Source organism: Molossus molossus, unplaced genomic scaffold (assembly GCF_014108415.1).
Source record: "Molossus molossus isolate mMolMol1 unplaced genomic scaffold, mMolMol1.p scaffold_m16_p_17, whole genome shotgun sequence".
NCBI classification, from domain to species: domain Eukaryota; kingdom Metazoa; phylum Chordata; class Mammalia; order Chiroptera; family Molossidae; genus Molossus; species Molossus molossus.
Window position 1 is genome coordinate 8,542,262 of NW_023425352.1, and position 22,208 is coordinate 8,564,469.

Here is a 22,208-nt window from a genome sequence, read left to right on the forward strand (position 1 = left end):
TTGGTGCCTCTAGGTGGCAGTAACTGACTGTGTTACTTTCTAAGACAAAAAATTGGTAGTTGTGAGAACTTTGATTATTACTCATTTAAAAAGAATTGGCATGCCCTGGCTGGTTTGGCTCAGTGGGTAGAGCGTTGCCCACAGACCAAAGAGTCGCAGGTTCTATTCTGGTCAAGGGCATGTACCTCAATTGTGGTTCAATCCCCTGCCTTGATCGGGGTCCTGTGGGAGGCAATCAGTCGATGTGTCTCTCTCACATGGATGTTTCTGCCTCCCTCCCTTCTACTTTATCTAAAAACAATGGAAAAATATTCTCCAGTGAGGATTTAAAAAACAAATAAATAAATAAAACAAAAAGAACTGGCATAGACCTAGTTGGTTTGGCTCAGCAGTTAGAGTGTAGCTTGACCTTCGGACCAAAGGGTTGTGGGTTTGATTCCAGTCAAGAGCACATACCTGGGTGGCAGGTTTGATCTCTGGCTCTAGCTCTGATTGGGGTCATTCGGGAGGCAACCAATCGATGTGTATGTATATCTCACACTGATATTTCTCTCTCCCTCTCCCTCCCCCCTCCTTCTCTTCCCCCCTCCCACCACCCTTCCCTTCCTTCCTCCCTTACTCTTTCTCTGAAAATCCGTGGGAAAATATCCTTAAGTGAGGATTAACAAAACAACAAAAAAAAAGAATTGGCATGTACTAGTCTTTTTTTTAAATTGTGTTTTTATTTGTTTTCTTTTTTTGTTGTTAATCCTTACTCAAGGATATATTCCATTGATATTTTAGAGAGTGGAAGGGAGAGAGGGAGAGAGGGAGAGACAGACACATTGATTTGTTGCCTCCTAAACCACCCCAACCAGGGCTGGGTATCGAACCTGCAACCTGGGTATGTGTCCTGACTGGGAATTGAACCTAAAACCCTTTTGTATATGGGATGACAATGCTCCAACCAACTGAGCCACACTGGCCAGGTCAGCATGTACTAGTTGATCTCAGTAAAGCAAAGTAAATGCCTTTCCGCTACTTGAAAAGTGTTCAGAAGGAAAAGCATTTTTTTTTTTTACATTGTAATCTAAGGTCATTAAACAAACTTGGAAGAACCCAGAAGTACTTTTGTCCAGCAGTTATATTATGTTGACTATGGAGAGAGTATTGGCTTCCTAATGGGGCTGATTTTTGTGCCTATGTTGCAGTTTGGGTCTGGATATTAAGTCTGTGTGTGTGTGTATGAGCTTAACGTTTTGTAGACAGACTCCTTTATTGGCATGTTCATTTTCCCTTAAGGTACCATCATTGAATGAAGTTCCCCTTCATTATTTGAAACCTAACAGTTTTGTGAAGTTTCGTTGCATGATTCAGGATATGTTCGACCCTGAGTTTTACATGGGAGTTTATGAAACGGTGAACCGAAACACAAAAGCACGTGTATGTATGGCTTTTTATCATGGAACTTGCTGTTTATAATTAATGTTTTTTATGGTAGTTATGAATTAAATGTACTGCTATAATATGGTTATCCTTTGTTTGGATCATAGGTTCTTCATTTTGGAAAATACAGAGATGTAGCAGAATGTGGGGTATGTATTTTTAAGATCTATAAAACATTTTTAAAAAATAGTTTATTTTTCTTTATTCATTTAGAGAAAGAGGAAGGGAGAGGGAAAAATAGGAACATCAACGATAGCCATCTCCTACTAGCCCCCCACTGGGGATGGGGCCCACAACTTGGCAACCTCTTGGTGCATGGGTTGATGCTCAACCACTGAGCAACACTGGCTGGGCTCTATAAAGCATTTTTAATAAGAATTTTTACCTAAGCAGAGAATTTATTACTTACTTTTGGTTGATCTTAAATTTATCTTGTGTATAAATAAGTTCTAAGAAGTCATGTGAAATGCTTTTGCCTTTATTTTTTTCTCTTATATTTTCGGTCTTCTAAAAATCTCTTAGAAGTTGGAATATTATAAATAACAAAACTAATTTATTTCTTGTCCCAATATCTGTGTACTTGGTTAAAAATTTACAGGTTATGATAAATTCTTTGAAAATGAAAGTGGGCCTGGTCAGTGTGGCACAGTGGTTGAGTGTTGACCCACACACCAAGAGGTCACTGGTTTGATTCCCGGTCAGGGCATATGCCCAGGTTGTGGGCCCAATCCCCAGTGGGGGCATGCAGGAGGCGGCCAATCGATGTTCTCTCTCATTGATGTTTATCTCTCTCTCCCTCTTCCTTCCTCTCTCTCTAAAAATCAAAGAAAAAAAATTTAAAAGAAAGTGGATGATTAACTTAGGGCTTAGCATATTATATTAGGCTAATACTTGAATACACAATTTTTTCCGATACACAGTAATATAGTATCACTGTAGCTCAGTCATCTCAGCATTTGAAAATAGGAAAATAAAATAGACGTGAGTGTCCATCTGTGACACTACCAAAGGCAAAGACAGTTTGTACCATGTGGCTAAACAATCATATGTGAAAGCACCATACCAGGAAAAAGGGACTTAAAGAAACAGAAAACCCAGCTTCTCCGTATTATCTCAGGTTTAAACCTGATGGCTTTTGGGTCCTCTTTTCTTTTCCTATAAAATGTAATATACATCTTATTTACTTTTAAGAGGATCTTTTTTACACTATAAAATTATATGTTTATTAAAGTAATTTTTAAATATTACATGTTGGGTCCTTTTACCTCTTAACACTTTCTAAGCATATATGAAATAGCGAAGATGCTTTTTCTAGGGACTAATAGCTGAGTCTTGGATCTTGCCTCAGAGCTACCTTGTAATGACTCTGTCATTTAATTTCTTTTGTATAGACTGATTCTGATATATTTCCTTTGAAAGAACAGTGGGATTACCGTGTGCTTTGTCTTTGAAAAAAATAAAGCACCCTATTTATTAAAAGGATTATTTTTGTGATGTGGGGTGGTTTATTATAGATTTGCGGGAAGGTGTAGTATATTGATTATGTTGATTTTCTCTTTTTAAACAATGATACTTTGGACTTAGTAGCTGCTTGTTAATTCAGTTAACTCAATATGAAATATTTACTATGGTTTTATAAGTAACATGAAAATGTGGTTGCTAATTTAAAATTTTTTGTGTTTTTCTTAATCAACTCTTAAAAATACTTCTTTGTGTATGTCATAGCCCCAACAAGAAGTTGATTTAAACTCTCCACGAACTACCACTTTGGAAAGACAGACTTTCTATTGTGTTCCAGTGCCTGGGGAATCTGTGTGGGTAAAAGAAATATCCTTTATCTGAACTTTCTTATATAGTAAATGGTTCCTGATTGTTTTATTTTTAGTTGTTGTTTTTTTCCCTTTATTGATTTTAGAGAGAGAGGAAGGGAGAGGGAGAGAGAGAGATAGAAACATCAATGAGAGAGAACGTTGATTGGCCACTTCCTGCATGCCCCCCCACTGGGGATCGGTCCCACAACCTGGGCATGTGCCCTGACCCAGTGCATGGATTGACACTCAATCACTGAGTCACACTGGCCAGGCTCCTAATTATTTTCTTAATTGAAAGGACCATAACTTAGATTTTGAGTTTTTATAAACTTAGTGAAGCTACCTGGAAAAAAACAAAAAACTTGTAAAATAATCTATTTATCACTGAGAAATTATAAAATTGTGGTACATTTCTATACTGAAATACTGCTAAAAAGGTTAAGGTAGATGTAAATATATTGAAAAAGAGAGTACCATGATAAGTTAAAATGTTTAAAATTACAACTACTTCTAATTTTCTTAAGGGAAAACAATATGTTGGATTTTTTGAGAGAAGATTATGGAAACATCTTCGTCTTCTTATTTTCTTATTTAATTTTTTGTGCATTCTTTGTACTGTTGACATACATTTATTTGTACTTATTAGAGAGCCCACAATATATTATCATTTTTGCTTTGAACAATCAGTTGTCTTCTACATAAATTAAGAAATAAGAAAATTACATTACATATATTTTTATATTTGTGTACATACCATTTCCAGCTCTCTTTGTTTTTTATCTGGAATCATTTTACCGTTTTTTTAAAAGTATATAGGTAATGAATTCTCTCAGCTGTGGTTTAAGTCAAAAATCTCTTTAGTTTAGCCCTGGCCAGTGTGGCTCAGTTAGAGCGCTGTCCCGTGTACCCAAGAGTCTCAGGTTTGATTTCCACTGAGGGCACATACCCAAGTTGTGGGTTTGATCCCCTGTTGGGATGAGTATGATACTTCTTTTTCACATCAGTGTTTCTCTCCCCACCCCTTTCTCTCTCTAAGCATGTACTCGGGTGAAGATTAAAAAAATCTCTTTAGTTCAGAGGTGAACTAAAGGTGGATGTAGAATTCTTGATTAACAGGTATTTTCTCCAACACTTTAATGGTATTATTCCATTGGCTTCTGGAATAATAACCACTATAGTCCATTGCTTTTCGATGAGAGGTTAGCCATCATATTATCATTGTTCCCCTGTATGTAATGACTTTGATTTTCCTCCGCTGCTTCTGTCTGGTTTTCAGCAGTTTGACTACGATGTTTCTAGGTGTGGGTTTTTGTGCTCATCTTGCTGGGTTTTTTGAGCTTTTGGATTTGTGAGTTGACATTTTCTCAGAAGATTTCAACTTTTATGTCTTCAGATATTTTTCTGTCCCAGTCTCTTATCATTGTCTTGTTTTCTGGGACTCCAGTCACCTGATTGTTAGACTACTTGTTATTGTCCTCCAGGTGACTAAGACCGTTTTTTGTTTTTGTTTTTTCATTTCAGATTTATTTACTTATTTTTTTATCCTCACCCAAGGACATTTTTCCATTTTTTGTTCAGACAGAGTGGGAGGGAGAGAAAGGAAGAGAGAGAGAGAGAAACATTGACGTGAAAAGGACACATTGAGTGGTTGCCACCCGCATGACCCATCCAGGGCCGGGGACAAACTGGCAACCAAGGTACACGCCCTTAGTGGGAACCCCAAACCTGGGTCTCTCTGGACCCGTGGCCGACGCCAGATTTTTTTTTTTACTCCGAACCCAAGGACAGTTTTTTGCATTTATCTTTAGAGCGGGAGGGAGATAGGGAGGAAGAGAGAGAGAGAGAAACATTGATGTGAGAGAGGCACATTGAGTGGTTGCCACCCACACGACTCCAACTGGGGCTGGGGACAAAGTGCAACCGAGATACGAGCCCTTAACAGGAACTGAACCTGGCTCTCTGGTCTGCGGGCTGATGCTCTAACCGCTGAGCTAAACCAGCCAGGGCTCAGATATTTTATTTTTATTTGTTTTTAAAGCTTTCTGGGTGGTTTTTAAAAAATAGTTTATTGATTTTAGAGTGAGAGGAAAGGGGAGGGAGAGAAAAAGAAACGTTGATAGGAGAGAAACATAGATTGACTGTCTCCTGCATGCCCCCTACTGGGGATTGAACTCACAACCCTGGCATGTGCCCTGACCAGAAATTGAACCTGGTGACCTCTCTGTGTATGGGATGCTGCTTAACCAGCTGAGCTACACAAGCTAGGGCTATTGACTATTTTTAATCCTGGTTATAGGTCATCTTTTCCTGCTTCTTTCTACATAATTAATAATACATCATTGTATGCTTATATACAGCCTTCTAAGTTTGGTTTTATATTCAGAAATGTTGCAATTTTTTCTACCAGCAGGTGACTTAAATGGATCACTTTATCCTTGTGAAGGCTTTGTTTGGGGATTTGTTAAGGTGGGTTTGGAGTAGCCCTTGCTGTATGGGACATAGTTCTTACTAATATGATGTACTATTTCTGGGTCTCACCTAAGTGCCTGGGATGGTCAGCAGGGTCCAGTTCGAAGTGTTATACAACTTCTAGAACCTCCATTTAGCTCCTAGCCAATCAGCAGCTGTTCCCTGCTAGGACGCAAGGAGTCTTACCTTGTGTATCTACTGTTTTGTATTCAGCCAAAGACCCAAATGGAATCTGCACAGTTTTCTAGGTCCTCTTCTGTCTTCTACAGGGGAAACTCCTTCCTCTCTAGTACCAGTCTACAAAGTCTAGTTGCTTCAGGAGCCCTGAACTATGTGCTGTGTTTTCTCTACCCAGCAAGAGCTGGGCCTCTCCTTCTCTTTTGTTGCAATTTAGAAAATGCCCCCAAGAGGGAGTTGGGGATAAAGTGGAGTTCACCCGGTTTATTACTCTTTGTTCGAGGATCATAACCTTATGCTCCCTGTTTTCTGATTGAAAATTGTTGCTTCATGTCTTTTGTCCAGTTTTACAGTTTTTTATGCAGCAGTAGGGGACATAGATTAAGCTATTAGCCTCTCATGACCAAACCTGGAAGTCTAGCCTTTTTTTAAAAATACATTTTTATTCTAACCAAATTAGTAATCTTTTATTAGCCATATAATTAGCATAACTTAGGATATTCCTCAGTACATGGTAGTCTTTTCTTAACCTTTTATTCAACGCCTATGTTAATGCAAACCAAGCTCGAGTCAGTCCTTCAACATCTTATACTCCCAGTCGTCACAAGAGGAGTTATGAAGATGATGAAGATATGGACCTACAGCCTAATAAACAGAAAGACCAGCATGCGGGTGCCAGACAAACAGGTAGTGTATTGCTAACAGGCTTTCTTTAGACTTCTGCTGTCTCTCATTAGAGTTGTTTTCAGAATGAATTATTTTATAGTATAGCTCTAGATTTACGAACTGGCAATAATTTGACAACCTGCTTTCATGATTATCAGAATTATAGACAGTTTTGAGAATTTTTACAGTATTCTGGTCAGACTCTGCAAGTAGGCATCACATAGTGAGAGATGGCTGCTCTGCTGTCAGGGTTTGTTTGTTTGACTTTTAAACCTTCGCATGAGGATGTTTTTCCATTATCTTCAGATAGAGTGGGAGGGAGGGACGGAGGAAGGAAGAAAGAGAGAGAGAAATACCGATGTGAGAGAAGCACATCGATTAGTTACCTCTCACATGACCCCAACCAGGGCTGGGGATCATACCACAACTGAGGTACATGCCCTTGACCAGAATCGAACCTGTGACTCTTTGTTCTGCAGGCTGACGCTCTGACCACTGAGCCAAACCTGCCAGGGCTGCTGTCAGTTTTTTTAAGCGTCTCAAGTGGTTAGCTGAAAAGGCCTTTTCTCTCTATATTCATTTCTATCTCAGCTCAAGTAATATGGAAACATAGTGATTTATCCTAAAAATTATTTATTTATATCTGAAAACATTCTTATTTTCTTTTGGAATAGTGGTGCTTTTGTATAATTTAGTAAGACAAAAAATGTCAGGAAAAAAACAGGAAATTGTGATACCCTACATTACTTATTCCTAAACTTTAAAGAAGATAACACTTAGAATAATCAATCACAGTTCTGTTCTATTTATATATGTTGGTAGAGGCCTATTTTTTTAAACAACTAATTCTGATTAAAACAAGGAAACTAAATGTTGAAATTTTCTAAGAGCACAAGAGAATTTTAGAACTTGTATATATTGTTATTGATTTCACCAATAACAGTTTTTATGCAAAGTGAATTTCCTTATTATGGCAGGTGGATAAATTTGTCCTTATCTCCTTTTATGTTCAGTTATTTCTCTTTAGTGCCTTTAATTAGAGGGCAAGTTAAAGGGAGATGAGGTAAAACAAATTAGTTAATTAGTCTCTGTAAGATAGCACTGAGAGGGCAAATATAAGTCAGTGATAAGCAAAGAATAACTAATGAATTTCATTTAACCATATATTAGTCTACTTTATAAATTCATATTACTGTAGTTCCTTAATGCTAAGGAATATTTAATGTCTCTAAACTTGGGATATTTTACAGTAAATATATATAAATGTGGTATTCTTTTTCTTTACCTACACCAAATGTTTATTGAAATTAATGGTATATCATAACAATAAATGATAAAATCCAGGTCTTGGGAATTCTTTCTTATCACTTAAGGAGTTGATTTTATTTCTTGCCCCTATTGTTTGAATGTCATACTGCTGGGCTCTTAATTTTCTATTTGAGTACATTATTTATGTAAAGTTTAACTTGTTGGTTTCCAGGCAATCTTTCAGGCTATAAATATTTTTAAACCTTTTCTTAGGTAAGTATGGATTCACATGCAGTTGTGAGAAATAATACAGAGAGATCGGGTATACCCTTGATCCAGTTTCCCCCAATGGTAACATCTTGTGTAATTATAATAGAATATGATAACCAAGAAGTGGACATTGATACAATCCATTGGCCTTGTTCAGAATTCACATTTTTTTACATGTACCTGTTTGTGTGTGTATGTTTAGTTCTTGCAATTTCATCCCATGTAGATTAATGTGCCCACTACTACAGTCAAGGTACGGAACAATTCATTACTTGGTTTTCTCATTTTGCCCTTTTATAAGCATTGCCACCTTTCTCCTTCCTCTGCCCCCCCCCCCAAGTGCTTAACCCCTGATAACCACGAATCTATTCTTCATCTCTGTAATTTTATCATTTCAAGAATGTTATATAAATGGAATCTTGCAGTATGTAAACTTTATGGATTGACATTTTTCATTCAGCAAAATTCTGTTGAGGTCCCTCCAAGTTGTTTTGTGTGTCAACAGTTTATTTCTTTTTATTGCTGAGCAATGTACTGTGGTATGATAGGCTGTATATTGATTCTGATTAGTTATCAGCCCTAAACTGACGAGTTCAGGGCTGTAGGCTCTCTTTTAGTCATCTTTGTATCCCCAACCACTAGTCTGATTTGTGGTGCATAGTGGATGTTAATAAATATTTGGTAAGTGAATTTATTGCTGTGTGGTTTTATTCTGCTTACAAAGTAGAAAATGGTATGTTCTGCCACAGTGGTTCTGTTGTCTGTAGACCATCTACTCCTTAGGTCAGAGATGTCAAAGAAACCATATTAAATAATAACTTTCAAAAGTATTTACACCAGAAATTTGATGGGAATTTCTTGCCATTTTATTGTAGGAGAAACAATGATTAAAATTTTCAGATCAGCCTTGGCCAGTTTGGCTCAGTGGTTAGAGCATTGGCCTGCGGACCAGGGAGTCCCGGGTTTGATTCTGGCTAAGGGCACGTACCTCGGTGTGGTTCATTCCTGGCCCCGGTTGGGGTTATGGCAACCATTTGATGTCCCTCTCACATCGATGTTTCTCTCTCTCTCTCTTCCTCCCTCTCTCCCTCCCTCCCTCTTGCTCTACCTGAAGATAAATGAAAAAATATCCTCGAGTGAGGATAAGTAAAAATATAATTTCCAGCCCTGGCCAGTGGACCAATTAGACCTGGGTTTGATTCCAGCCAAGGGCACGTACCTTGGTTGCAGTTTGTCCCTGGCCTGGTGGGGATTGTGCAGGAGGCAACCGGTCTATATGTCTTTCTCGCATTGATGTTTCTCTCTCTCTCCCTCTCCTTCTCCTTCTCCCTCTCCCTCTTTCCCTCCCTCCTAATCTGTCTAAAGATAAATGGGAAAATGTCCTCGGGTGAGGATAAAAATAATAATAATAAAATTTTCCAGATTATAATAATCTTTGTCCTCTTTATAAGTCAAAGGGCTTTGCTAGTATGTGTTATTTCCTTAAAAAATGTAACATGTTTTTGAGCTCAGAAGCATCATTTAATTAAATTTGAAAGGCTTCTTAGGAAGGTTCATCTCCAGAAGTCCTTAGAAATTGACTTAAGTACAATGCTGTCTTTTGAATTTAGGGGGTGTTGGTGGTCTTCAGTGGTGTGGCGAGCCAAAACGTCTAGAAACTGAAGCTTCTACTGGACAACAACTGAACTCCCTGAACCTCTCTTCTCCTTTTGACCTGAACTTTCCACTGCCAGGAGAGAAGGGCCCTGCATGCCTTGTGAAGGTAAACCTTTCACAGACCTGACATCGATACAGATGTGTTCTGTGTCTCAGAAATTAAAATGGAAAACTCTTAGCATTTGTGGTAGTTTCCTATTGCTGTTGTAATAAATCACCACAAACTTAGTGGCTTAAAAGAACAAAAATATGCCCAGCCAGTGTGGCTCAGTGCACCAAGAGTCACCAGTTCAGTTCCTAGTCAGGGCACATGCCCAGGTTGTGGGCCAAATCCCCAGTGTGGGGGCATGCAGGAGGCAGCCAGTTGATGTTCTCTCTCATCGATGTTTCTGTCTCCCTCTCTCTCTAAAATCAATAAAGAAAAAAAAATTTTTTTAAAGAACAAAAATGTGTCCTCTTACTAGTCTTCAGGTCAGAGGTCTGCTGACATGGATCTTCCTGGGGTAAAATCAAGGCGTCAGCAGGGCTGCATTTCTTTATGAAGGCTCTAGGGGAGAATGTGCTTTTGTTTATTTGTTGGTTTTTTTGTTTTTTACTATTTGTAGAGGTGCCCACTTTCCTTGGTTTGTGGCCCCTTTCTCCATCTTCATAGCCAGCAACAATGCATCTCTCTGACCCTTTTTTTTTTTTTTTTTTTATAGTCACATCTCCCTCTGACTGTAGGTAGGAAATAATCTCCAACTTTAAAGGCCTGTATGATTAGATTAGGTCTACCCAGGTAATCCAGGATAATTTCTATCTCAAGGTCCTTAATTTATACAAGTCATTTTTGGTTTGTTTGTTAATTCTCACCCAAGGATATTTTTTCATTGGTTATTATTTTTCAGATAGGATGGAAGGAAGGGAGAGAGAACGAGCGAAAGACACAGATTGGTTGCCTTCTGCATAACCCTGACTGGGGCCAGGGATTGAACCTGCAACCCAGGTACATGCCCTTGACTAGGAATCAAACCCACAACCCATCAATCTAAGGGTCGACACCCTAACCACTGAGCCAAACCAACCAGGGCTATGCAAGTCACTTTTGCTTATGAAATAACATATTCACAGATTTCAGGGATTAGGATGTGGATGTCTTTGGGAGGTCCATTTTTCTGTCTGCCATAGCATTTATTTTTTATTTTTAGAGAGAGAGAGAGAGAAAAACATCAATGAGAGAGAACACTGATTGGCTGCCTCCTGCATGCCCATCACTGGGGATTGGGCCCACAACCTGGACATGTGTCCTGACTGTAAATTGAACCAGTGACTTCTTTTTTTTTTTAATCTTCACCTGAGGATGTTTTTTGTTTTTTATCCTCACCCGAGGACATTTTTGCATTTATCTTTAGATAGAGCAGGAGGGAGAGAGGGAGGAAGAGAGACACATCTATTGGTTGCCACCCACATGACCCCAACCAGGGCCGGGGACAAACTGCAACCGAGGTATGTGCCCTTAGTGGGAACCGAACCCAGGACTCTCTAGTCCGCAGGCCGACGCTCTAACCGCTGAGCCAAACTGGCCAGGGCCTGAGGATGTTTTTCTGTTTATCATCAGATACAGTGAAAGTTAGGGGGTGGGGGAAGAGAAACATTGACTTGGGAGGGGAGAGGGAGAGAAACATTGACTTGGGAGGGGAGAGGGAGAGAAACATTGACTTGGGAGGGGAGAGAGAGAGAAACATTGACTTGAGAGGGACACATCGACTATTTGCCTCCCGTGTGACTCCAGCCAGGGAAGGGGATGAATTGCAATCGAGGTGTGCCCTTGACCAGAATCGAACCCACAACTCATTGGTCCATGGGCCAACACTCTAACCGCTGAGCCAAACTGGCCAGGGTGAACTGGCGACCTCTTGGTGCACGGGTTGACACCTCAACTACTGAGCCACACCAGCCAGGCTGCCATAGCTTTGTTAAAGAATATTTCAGTCACAGCAGTGGAACTGTAGTTTAATTTGTCTCTGTTTCTTTCCTGTGTTATTTCTAACTTTCTATTCTGTACTTTACTTTTACCATTCTTCTTTCTCTTACCAAAATCCATTTCTCATTTGTATTTAAAATAGAAGGAAAAAAATGTTAATGGTTTGTTTTCTTATCTTTTCATTTTTTTAATCCTGATAAGTGATACACATTTCAGAAATGATTAAGAATTTCCATTTTTGTTTGTTGTGGTTTTAATTTTAATGATACTTTATGTAACACAAGGACCAGAATTGCATTAGTTTTCCTGCTGTACTTAATTGTGTTTCACCAGTAGGAGGCTTGACAGTTAGTAAAGACCATCAGGACATACAACTTTGAAGGCTTGTAATAGTGGAAAACCTCCTGGCCAGTCTTAAATTTCGTGTTAATCCTTTTAACATTGCATGGTTTGTGAATGAGTCCAAAGTTAATAATCCTGGGTTTTTCTTCCTTCTCTTGATATGGGTAATAGATTTTGAGATAATGCATGTCTCTCGTTTTAGTTTACCATCATCCTTTGGGAAAAGCCTTTCCGAAGTCATGTGCTATTTTGAAAACAGACCTTGGTTTAGGAGTTAGGGGTCCTGCGTTTCCGTTGTTTAACTTACTTGCTAACTGGAAGAATGACTTCAGGCAAGCACTTTACCCCTCTTGGTCTCAGTTTATGACAAAGGAGTTGCTTTAAGGTTTATTTCCTGATCTAAAATACTATGATGTTATTATTACATTACTTTAAGACTAGTATTTTATGCTTTTTTTTTGGTGTTATTTCGTCCTAACAACATGATGTCATGTGATCTCTTGTTAGGTCTATGAAGACTGGGATTGTTTCAAAGTAAATGATGTTTTTGAGCTATATGGCATACTCTCTGTGGATCCTGTGCTGAGTATAGTGAATAATGATGAAAGGTGAGTCTTTTTGTTCTTTTTTTGGATAACAATTAGCAGGATAGAGATGAATGAATTTTCCACATACTGAATAATATATAGTGGCTTTTGAGAAAAAGACCCAGGTTTTTGAGACCTTCTGTGACATTTGATGTCCCAGCTGATAACTCAAGAAAGAGTATCTGTGTTGTGAAATAACCTAAGAAGTATACTTACCCCATTTAGTGCAGTGATAGCATACTGAGTGCAAACATTACTCTTCTTGAAGAATGGAATTAATACGTTATATCATAATATCCATCCTGCCTGAAATCTATGAGGTAATGAATGAAGAGCCATTTTCTGTTTTTTAAGGAGATGTACAGGTAGAACTGTTCTTGGCTTAAATTCTCATTTTTTCCAGAGATGGCCATTATTTTTACATCTCTGAAACTGACGTATCTGAATTGAAGCATCTCCCTCTCCACAGGGACGCCTCTTCACTCTTGGATCCGATGGAATGCACAGACACAGCGGAAGAACAGAGAGTGCACAGTCCTCCTGCTTCATTAGTGCCGAGAATTCATGTGGTTTTAGCCCAGAAGTTACAGCACATCAATCCCCTATTGCCGGCTTGCCTTAACAAAGAGGAGAGCAAAACCTGTAAGTGTAAGTGCTAAAGCCTCATGACCCAGGCTGTTGTCCCCAGTATGTGTCGGGAGCTGCCTGTTATGTGTTCTTACGATAGAGGTCCTCATTCATCAGAATAATCACTGTTTCTTGTCCCGTTACTCTTTTATTTCTTTAATACTCACCTGAGGATATTTTTCCATTAATCTTCAGATAGAGTGTGAGGGAGGGAGAGAGAGAAACATCGATTGGTTGCCTTCCACATGACCCCTACCAGGGTGAAGGACTGAACCGCAACTGAGGTGCATGCCGTTGACCGGAATTGAACCTGCATTATTCTTTAAGTGAATCAGCTTCGTTAAGGGGGGGGGGGGGGGGGGGGCTAAAAGAACACAAACTTTTTTTTTTTAATTTTTTTTTTTTATCCTCACCCGAGGACATTTTTGCATCTTCAGATAGAGCGGGAGGGAGAGAGAAACATCAGTGTGAGAGAGACACATCGAGTGGTTGCCACCCACACGACCCCAACTGGGCTGGGGACAAACTGCAACCAAGGTACGTGCCCTTAGCGGGAACCGAACCTGGGTCTCTCTAGTTTGCAGGCGATGCTCTAACCGCTGAGCCAAACAGGCCAAGGCACAGACTGTCTTATTTTGAAGATTGGCACCACTTACTGACCAATCTTGATGAGTCTTTACTAGTCATCTGCTGACTTGTAGTGTTTTTTGTTCCACAGAATTATCTTTTTAATCTAAGATTCTTGAGAGGAACTGGTGTGTTTATTCTGAATCTGCTCTCCCTTCCTTCTCCAGTTGTTTCAAGCTTCATGTCTGAATTGTCTCCAGTCAGAGCAGAACTGCTGGGGTTCCTCACACATGCTCTTTTGGGAGATAGTTTGGCTGCTGAATATCTTATATTACACCTCATCTCTACCGTGTAAGTGCTATATTCCTGGTGGAAATTAAGGGAGTTGGTGCTTTGTTCAAAGGGGGAAAGAGTAGGAAGGTTTCTGAGGTTTTCATCATCAAGTGGTTTTTATTTGTTCAGTGTAACAAGTGTTAGACCAAATCAAAGACAAAGTCCATTTTCTACCTTTTCTGTTTTACACTGAGCATTTCAATGGTCTCTTTAAATTTAAGAACTGAAATCAGATAAAGGACTTGGCTGATGAGTAAAATTAACTATTTTATCCTTTTTGCATTCTGAATTCTGTTTATACATCCCAAGGTTCTTTGTTTAATAGTCAGTGAGGTCTGTCATGTGCACATCTAACTTATGTGTGGATGTGAGCACCCCTTGCTTTCACGTCACTGATTTCAAAAGTAATGTGTGTGTCTTCAGTAAGTCCCAAGAGCATAAAGAAGATAGAAATCATCTGTTAACTTACCACTCAGACACCATCTCAGTTGACGCATTTTAGTACACATTCATGTCATTGTTTTATTGTTGTTGACGTATATATATATTTCTATGTAGATCTCGGTTATACTCTAAACACAGATCCATATCTGGCTCTTAGCATTTAATATCTATTAAACATTATCCCACCATAATTCTTTTTTTTTTTTTTCTTTATTGATTTTAGAGGAGGGAGAGGGAGAGAGAGATAGAAACATCGAGTGGCTGCCTCCTGCATGCCCCACACTGGGGATTTGGGCCCCAACCTGGAAATCGAACTGGGACTTCTCAGTCTATGGGACAATGCTCAATTTACTGAGCTACACTGGCTGGGCTGCTGTTATTCTTATAAATAAAATAACTGATCAGAGTAATCTTATTTTATTGATACTATTAAGCTAATTTTCCCATGTTTGCTTTTTGATGGAAAATTACCTGAGTATCTTATTGGTTGATATCTTTTTTTTTCTAGGTATACAAGAAGAGATGTTCTTCCATTAGGAAAATTTACAGTTAACTTGAGTGGTTGCCCACGGAATAGTACCTTCACAGAACACTTATATCGAATTATTCAACATCTTGTTCCAGCAGTAAGATCTATATAAATATGTATTATCAATCTGAGCACACTTGAAAAATCCATCTAAATGTCTTTTATTCAACCCACGTATTTAACTTTGAGATTTTAATATATGTTCGTTACAAGGGAACAAAGCCTGCCAAGCTCCATAATTTAAAATGTGCTCACCCCTAAACATTTCACTTTTGTTGTCTTAGCAGAAATTTCTGTAAATGTAACAATGAACCCAATTACAGTTACTATCTCAAAATTGTAGTTTCAGTTGATGCCAGTCTGCTTGCGTATTTGGTATCCTTTGTGTGCATCTGAACACTTGGCCTCTTTAGTATCTTGTGTAGTTTTCACAACAGATTGAGTATGAGTAACCTGCTGTGGGGAGCTGGACCCTGCTCATAGCCATCTTTTGTTTCCACTGACTCTTCTTTAGAGGTGGTTTGCTTGTGTCTAGAATGTGGCCTCCCTCCCCTATTTTCTTTTACCTCAACCATGCCAAGATACATAAATCCTTTTCATTTTGAAAATAGGCCTTATCTCTTCCTCAGCACCCTTCTCCCACACCCCCAATATCCACCCTGACCGTAACACTGCTGTTTAGGCTAGAGAACTAGAAGAGCAGATTGGAGTATATACCAGGTACAGAGGGCACTGGGAGTGTGGGCTCCAGGAGCTGGTATGAGGAGGTGCAGAGGGGTTTTACAGATATCTTACTGTTAAGACTGGCTAAGGAGGCAGCATGCAGCCCAGATGGAGTGAGGAATGAGACCTATAGCACCTAACCAGTGTCCTCTGCTCCTTGGTTTTCATGGAACAATTTGTTCAAGACTCTGAAGTATAGTCTGTGAATGAATATGATTTAAATTCAGGGAGCATAGAAAAAATTAGGCTTTTCTCTCCCCATCTTGATAAGTAAACACTTTATTTTCTGTCTTATTACCTGTGGTTTTTTTAAAAAAACTTAAGCTGGGTATTTGTTTCTGGTTCACTGGCAAAATAAGAATCAAGAATATTGAACCAGACAGTTGAGAATGAAGCAGCTCATAGTCAGTGAAACTCTGATTTAAGATATAGATATTATTTTTGCTTAAAAGCCCAAGAAACCATGAGACTGCTTGCTTAGGAATTGGTAAGATCTTTACATATACAACACAGTGTTTAACCCCAAATGTGTTTTCTTAAAACAGGAAACTTAGTTTCTTGCTCATTATAAAATTTTCTCTTTACAGTCTTTTCGTCTACAGATGACTATAGAGAACATGAACCATTTGAAATTCATTCCCCACAAAGACTATACAGCCAATCGCTTGGTCAGTGGGCTCCTCCAGCTACCCAGCAACACTTCTCTTGTAATCGATGAGACTCTCTTGGAGCAAGGCCAGCTGGATGCCCCAGGTATGCACATGGATGTTTCCCTTCCATTTCTACCCTCCCATTAAAGCCAGATTTGGTAATGACTTCTTAAAAGAATAACTGTAAACAAAGACAAATTCACATTTTAGAAATATTTAAGATAAAGGCTTGCCATATGAATATAAAGCATATATTAAAATTGTGTACATCAATTTTATGAAAATAGTACAATGATAGAACAAGTAAGTAATGAGTAGTTTTTAAGGCTGAAAAAAAAAAGTAAAAAAGATGTGATAAAATACTTTTTACCACCCAATATGAAATTTTAAAAATTTTATTTCAAAGAATCTGAAAAAAGAGTTTTGTAGATCAGATGGTTTTGAACTAACCTATTATGGAATATTATAAAATTACAAGACAGCAGATAGCTTTGTGCTCAAATGAGAATTAAGACACTATGCTGGCGAGAAGTTCAAAAGGAAAAGGTAAAATTAAAAATGGGGTACACATATGACAAAAGTGGGTAGCAGATCAGTAAAACTCAATAACCTTATCCCTATGGATAAATATAATTTTAGTTCTACCATATTATTTTAGCCCTCTTGAGCATATCACATAGAAACTAATCATACTTGCCCTGGCCAGTTTGGCTCATCGGTTAGAGCCAATGAGTTGCTGGTTCAATTCTGGTCAAGGGCACATACCTTAGTTGCAGTTCCATCTCCAGCCCTGCTGGGGTCCTGCAGGAGGTAATCAAAGTCTCTCTCTCCCCCCTTCTCCCTTTTTCTACCCCCCTCCCTCCCTCCCTTTCCCTCCCTCCCGCTCTGTCTGAAAATCAATGGAAAAATATTGGGTGAGGATTAAAAAAAAAAAGTCATACTTAATTGGGAATCTTTTATTTGACTAATTGCATACCAGATGCTAGATATTAGATTTTGGGGAGTCTTGACCCCAGAAATAACATTTATCCAGCTTGACAAATACAATGTGGGAAGCTTATTACCTAATGAACACTTAGCTTAGTAAATTGGACAGTACCTCATATACTGTTTTAAAGCAGTTATATCTTATAATCAGTGTCAGTAAAACTAATTTGTTTAGGTGATTAAAGTCAAATGACTAAAAAATTATTTTCTTGCTTTTCTAGGTGTTCATAATGTGACAGCCCTGAGCAACCTAATAACTTGGCAGAAGGTGGATTATGATTTCAGTTACCACCAGATGGAATTCCCCTGCAATATTAATGTTTTGATTACTTCAGAGGGGAGATCACTCCTACCAGTATGATGAGTCATTTTTTAATGGAGGGATACTTATATTTCTGTTTTGTCTCTTGGCTACTGCTTACTACTAAGTTAAACTTGTTTCAAATTTGTAACTGCTGATTATTAATAAGGGAATTGTTTTGTTTCTGCTTTGGGATGAAAACCTTAAATCTACAAAGAACCAGGTATCAGCAAATTGCAAGACAAGCAAAGAAAGCTGTTGGAGGCAGTTAACTCCCACATCTAGGCATAAAAAGTAGAAGCTGTCAGTAACTTGCCTGATTAACATCCAAACCTTTGTTCTTGCTGCCTCTGTCCCATTGTTTTCTGCCAATCTTATGTGAGAAATATTTTAGAGTTTCTCTTAAAGTGTTTCTAATCCATCTGATCATTATTTTTATGGTTTATGGTGAAATGCTCTGGTAAATCATCAGAGTGACTGACAGAGCTTTTAATGATGAGAAATAATGCTGTTTAAAAGGCATCGAGTTTCTCTGTATAATACGATTTATAAGAAAACTACCTGTGAATGATAAAATGGCCCACTGGTAAGTTTTTGGTGGGAAAGTGTGATTAAGATATAGAATACATATTCCATGATTAAGGAAACATCTAAAACATTTTAGTTAGCTATTTTTTGGAGGCTGGCTACCTTTTTATATGTTTGCTGATACTGTTGAGAAAACATAAGTAACCAAGAAAAGGCTAACTTTTGTAATTGTCAAGGTGTAGGTATAGTGTGTATAAATTAATGTTAAAAAGTGACCTCCTCCCAATAATAAATACTATTTTTAATTCCCTTAGGGGTTGGTAAGATGATGCATCCATCCTCCTAAAATTTTAGATTAATTTAAGAACTTGGAAAATACCATATACTATGTCTCTTTTCAGGCAGACTGCCAGATCCACTTGCAGCCACAGCTAATCCCACCGAACATGGAGGAGTACATGAACAGCCTTCTCTCAGCAGTGCTGCCTTCTGTGCTCAACAAATTCCGCGTTTATCTGACCCTCCTGAGGTTCCTGGATTATAGCATATCTGATGAAATAACCAAGGTATGTTTGGGTTAAAATAAAGGATTTCCCTGTGTTGAATTGGACTATTTAATTAATTTACATTTACTGTATTTACTGATAAGGTAACTTTGTCATTTGTTTTCAATATGCCTCATATCTTTTTTGTTCCTCTTTTCCTGTTGTCTTTTTATTTGAAATACATATTTCTAGTATACAATTTTACTTTCCATGTCTTTTACAAATTCTTATTCTTAGTAGTTGCCCTGGGTGCTACAATTAACATCTTAACTATAACCGTTAATTTGAGATTAATGCCAGCTTAATTACAGTAGTATACAAAAATTTTATTCCTTTACAGTTTCATTTTTTCTCTTTGTTCTTTATTGTCATACAGATTACATCTTTATACAGTTGTCTTTAAATCAGAGGGGGAAAGTTACAAAGAAAAAGACATTTTATATTTACCCTTTCCAATGGTATTTATGTGGATTTGAGTACTTTGCAGCGTTCTTTTGTTTCGGCTTGAAGAACTCTATTTATTTCTTGAAGGGCAGATGGGCTTGTGACAAATTTTCTCTTAAGGTTTTGCTTATCCAGAGATGTCTTCATTTCTTCTTCATTTTTGAAGACTAGTTTTTGCTGGACGTAGAATTCTGAGCTATTTAAAAAGCAGTATGTCCACCCTGGCCGATTTGGCTCTGCAGACAGAGTGTCAGCCTGTGAACCTAAGGGTCACAGGTTTCACGGGTTCAATTCCGGTCAAAGGCACGTACCTGGGTTGCAGGTGGGATCCCTGGCCCTGGTCAGGGTCGTGTTGGAGGCAACCAATTGATGTGTCTCTCACATCAATGTTTCTCTCTCTCCCTCCCTTCCACTCTTTCTAAATATCTTCAGGTGAGGATGAACAAATTAATAATAATACTTAAAAAATTAAAAATATAAAGCAGTATTTCCTCCAAATATACCTCCACCATGAATGTCCTCCAACTGTCTTCTGGCCTCTGGTTTCTGATGAGAGGCTGCTTTGTACATGAGTAGTTTTTCTCTTGTTCTTTCAAGATTCTCTCTTTGGCTTTTGACAGTTTAACTGATGTGTCTAGGTGGGGGTCTCTGAGTTTTCCCACTTGGAGTTGAACTTCTTGGATGTGCAGATTAATGCACATTTTGGGGAAGTTTTCAAGAAATTTGGTAAGTTTTGACCATAGCGTCTTTAAATGTCTTTGTCCCTTTTCCTCTTCTCTCTGGCAGTCCCTTATATGTATGCTGGCACACTTAATGGAGTCCCCCAAGTCGTTGAGGCTCTGTTCATATTTCTTCGTTCTTTTTGCTTTCTGTTCCACAGACTGAATAGTCTCAGTTGCCCTAACTGCAGGTTTACTGAATCTTTTGCCTGCTCAAATCTACCTTGGAGCCTTTCTAGTGTTTTTTTTTTTTTAAATCTTTATTGTTGGATGTAAAATGTATTACAGATGTTCCACATTTTTCCCCCATTGACCCCCTCCTCCCCATTCCCACCCCCCTCCCACCTTTTCCCACACTATAGTCTGTGTCCATTGGTTATGCATATAAGTTCTTTGGTTTATTTCTTCCCACCCCCCCAATCCCTTTCCCTTTGAGGTTTGTCAGTCTAGCAACCAATTTGTGCTTCTTAATCCCTTCACCTTTTTCACCCATTCCCCCAACCCCCCTCCCAACTGGCAACCAACAAAATGTTCTCTGTATCTATGAGAATGTTTCTGTTCTACCCGTTCATTTTGTTTGTAGATTCCATTGTTGATAGATATGTATTCATTGCCATTTTGTTTGTTCATACATTTTATCTTTTTCTTTAAAAAGACCCTTCATCATTTCATATAATAACGGTTTGGTAATGATGAACTCCTTTAACTTTTTCTTGTCTGGAAAAGTCTTTATATGGCCATCGATTCTAAATGACAGCTTTGCAGGATAGAGTAATTTTGGTTGTAGGTTCTTGCTTTTCATCACTCTGAATATTTCTTGCCACTCCCTTCTGGCCTGCAAAGTTTCTTTTGAGAAATCAGCTGACAGCCTCATGGGAACTCCCTTGTAGGTAACTAGCTGCCTTTCTCTTGCTGCTTTTAAGATTCTCTCTGTCTTGAACTTTTTGCATTTTGATGATGATGTGTCTTGGTGTGGGCCTCTTGGGGTTCATCTTGTTTGGGACTCTCTGTGCTTCCTGGACTTGATGTCTGTTTCCTTCACCAAGTTAGGGAAGTTTTCTGCCATTATTGTTTCAAACAGGTTTTCGATTTCTTGTTCTCGCTCTTCTCCTTCTGGCACCCCCAAGATGCGAATGTTGGCACGCTTGAAGTTGTCCCAGAGGCTCCTTACACTCTCCTCATTTTTTTGGATTCTTTTTTCTTTTTGCTGTTCTGATTGGGCATTTTTTGCTTCCTTATATTCCAAATCGATGGTTTGCTCCTTGGATTTACATACTCTATTATTGAAGCTGTGTAAATTATTCTTTATTTCAGTTAATGCCTCCTTCAATTCTAACTGTGTATCCATGATTTCTAACTGGTCCTTTTTTATGCTCTTGAGGCCCTCCCTAAGTTCGCTGAGGTTCTCACTAAGTTCATTGAGCATCCTTATAAGCAGTATTTTGAACTTAGTATCTGTTAGGTTGCTTATCTCCATTTCGCTTAGTTCTTTTCTTGGGGTTTTGTTCTGTTCTTTCATTTGGGACCTGTTTCTTTGTCTCCTCATTTTGGCTGCCTCCCTGTGTTTGTTTTAGTGTATTACTTAAAGAGAGGTATGGGGCTAGCTGAGACCAGATGCTGCTCGTTTGAAAGAATTTAGGAAAAACCTGAAGCAGGATCCAAGACAGGCCAATCCTATGGTGAAGCAACTGGTAACAGCTTGGGTGGGCTTGAAAGTTGGGTGGGGCGGGGCGGGGCGGGGCCTCAGGGAGTCAGCAGGGCTGGGCTACCAGTGTGAGCCAGGTTGCTGGAGTCCCAGATATGGCGACTGTCTGCCGCCCCCGGAAGGGCTCACCAAAGGAACAAAGGCCTCTGACAGCACGTCTGTCCGGGAGAAAGCCCCCTCTCCAGCCCTCGCTCCAATGCCAAACAGCTCAGTTCTTCCCCGTGTGTCTCTGGCGCCCCTCGAGCTGCCTCCCCTCCAAGCTTAGAGGGAGAGAGTCCGATAAGTCCCTGCGCGGGCCCTTTAAGGAGCTGCCTGGGGCTCCAGCCACCTCAGCCTCCCTGAGCCTCAGTTCCTGCTGGTTTTTCCAGCCAGAATTTATGGGGACTTCTCTTCCTGGCACTGGAACCCTGAGCGGGGCACCTGGTGTGGGATGGGGACCCCTCAGTCCTCAGGGAGGACCTTCCCAGCTGAGGTATCCTCCTGATTTGTATC

The 22,208-nt window shown here is 39.1% G+C and overlaps 1 protein-coding gene across 3 annotated transcripts in view; it reads left to right on the forward strand.

Annotated features, from left to right (window-relative positions):
• Window positions 1-22,208, forward strand: part of LOC118632305 (minichromosome maintenance complex binding protein) — a 34,919-nt gene that overhangs the window by 10,204 nt on the left and 2,507 nt on the right. For 2 of the 3 annotated variants that reach the window (XM_036265304.1, XM_036265306.1), the window contains exons 3-14: window positions 1,282-1,422; window positions 1,533-1,574; window positions 3,151-3,252; window positions 6,425-6,569; window positions 9,677-9,828; window positions 12,535-12,635; window positions 13,084-13,262; window positions 14,036-14,159; window positions 15,094-15,211; window positions 16,425-16,590; window positions 17,696-17,829; window positions 18,705-18,869. In XM_036265304.1, coding sequence (XP_036121197.1) covers window positions 1,282-1,422; window positions 1,533-1,574; window positions 3,151-3,252; window positions 6,425-6,569; window positions 9,677-9,828; window positions 12,535-12,635; window positions 13,084-13,262; window positions 14,036-14,159; window positions 15,094-15,211; window positions 16,425-16,590; window positions 17,696-17,829; window positions 18,705-18,869 — 1,569 coding nt within the window. The remainder of the gene's footprint in view (window positions 1-1,281; window positions 1,423-1,532; window positions 1,575-3,150; window positions 3,253-6,424; window positions 6,570-9,676; window positions 9,829-12,534; window positions 12,636-13,083; window positions 13,263-14,035; window positions 14,160-15,093; window positions 15,212-16,424; window positions 16,591-17,695; window positions 17,830-18,704; window positions 18,870-22,208) is intronic. The other variant, XM_036265305.1, reaches the window with a different exon arrangement.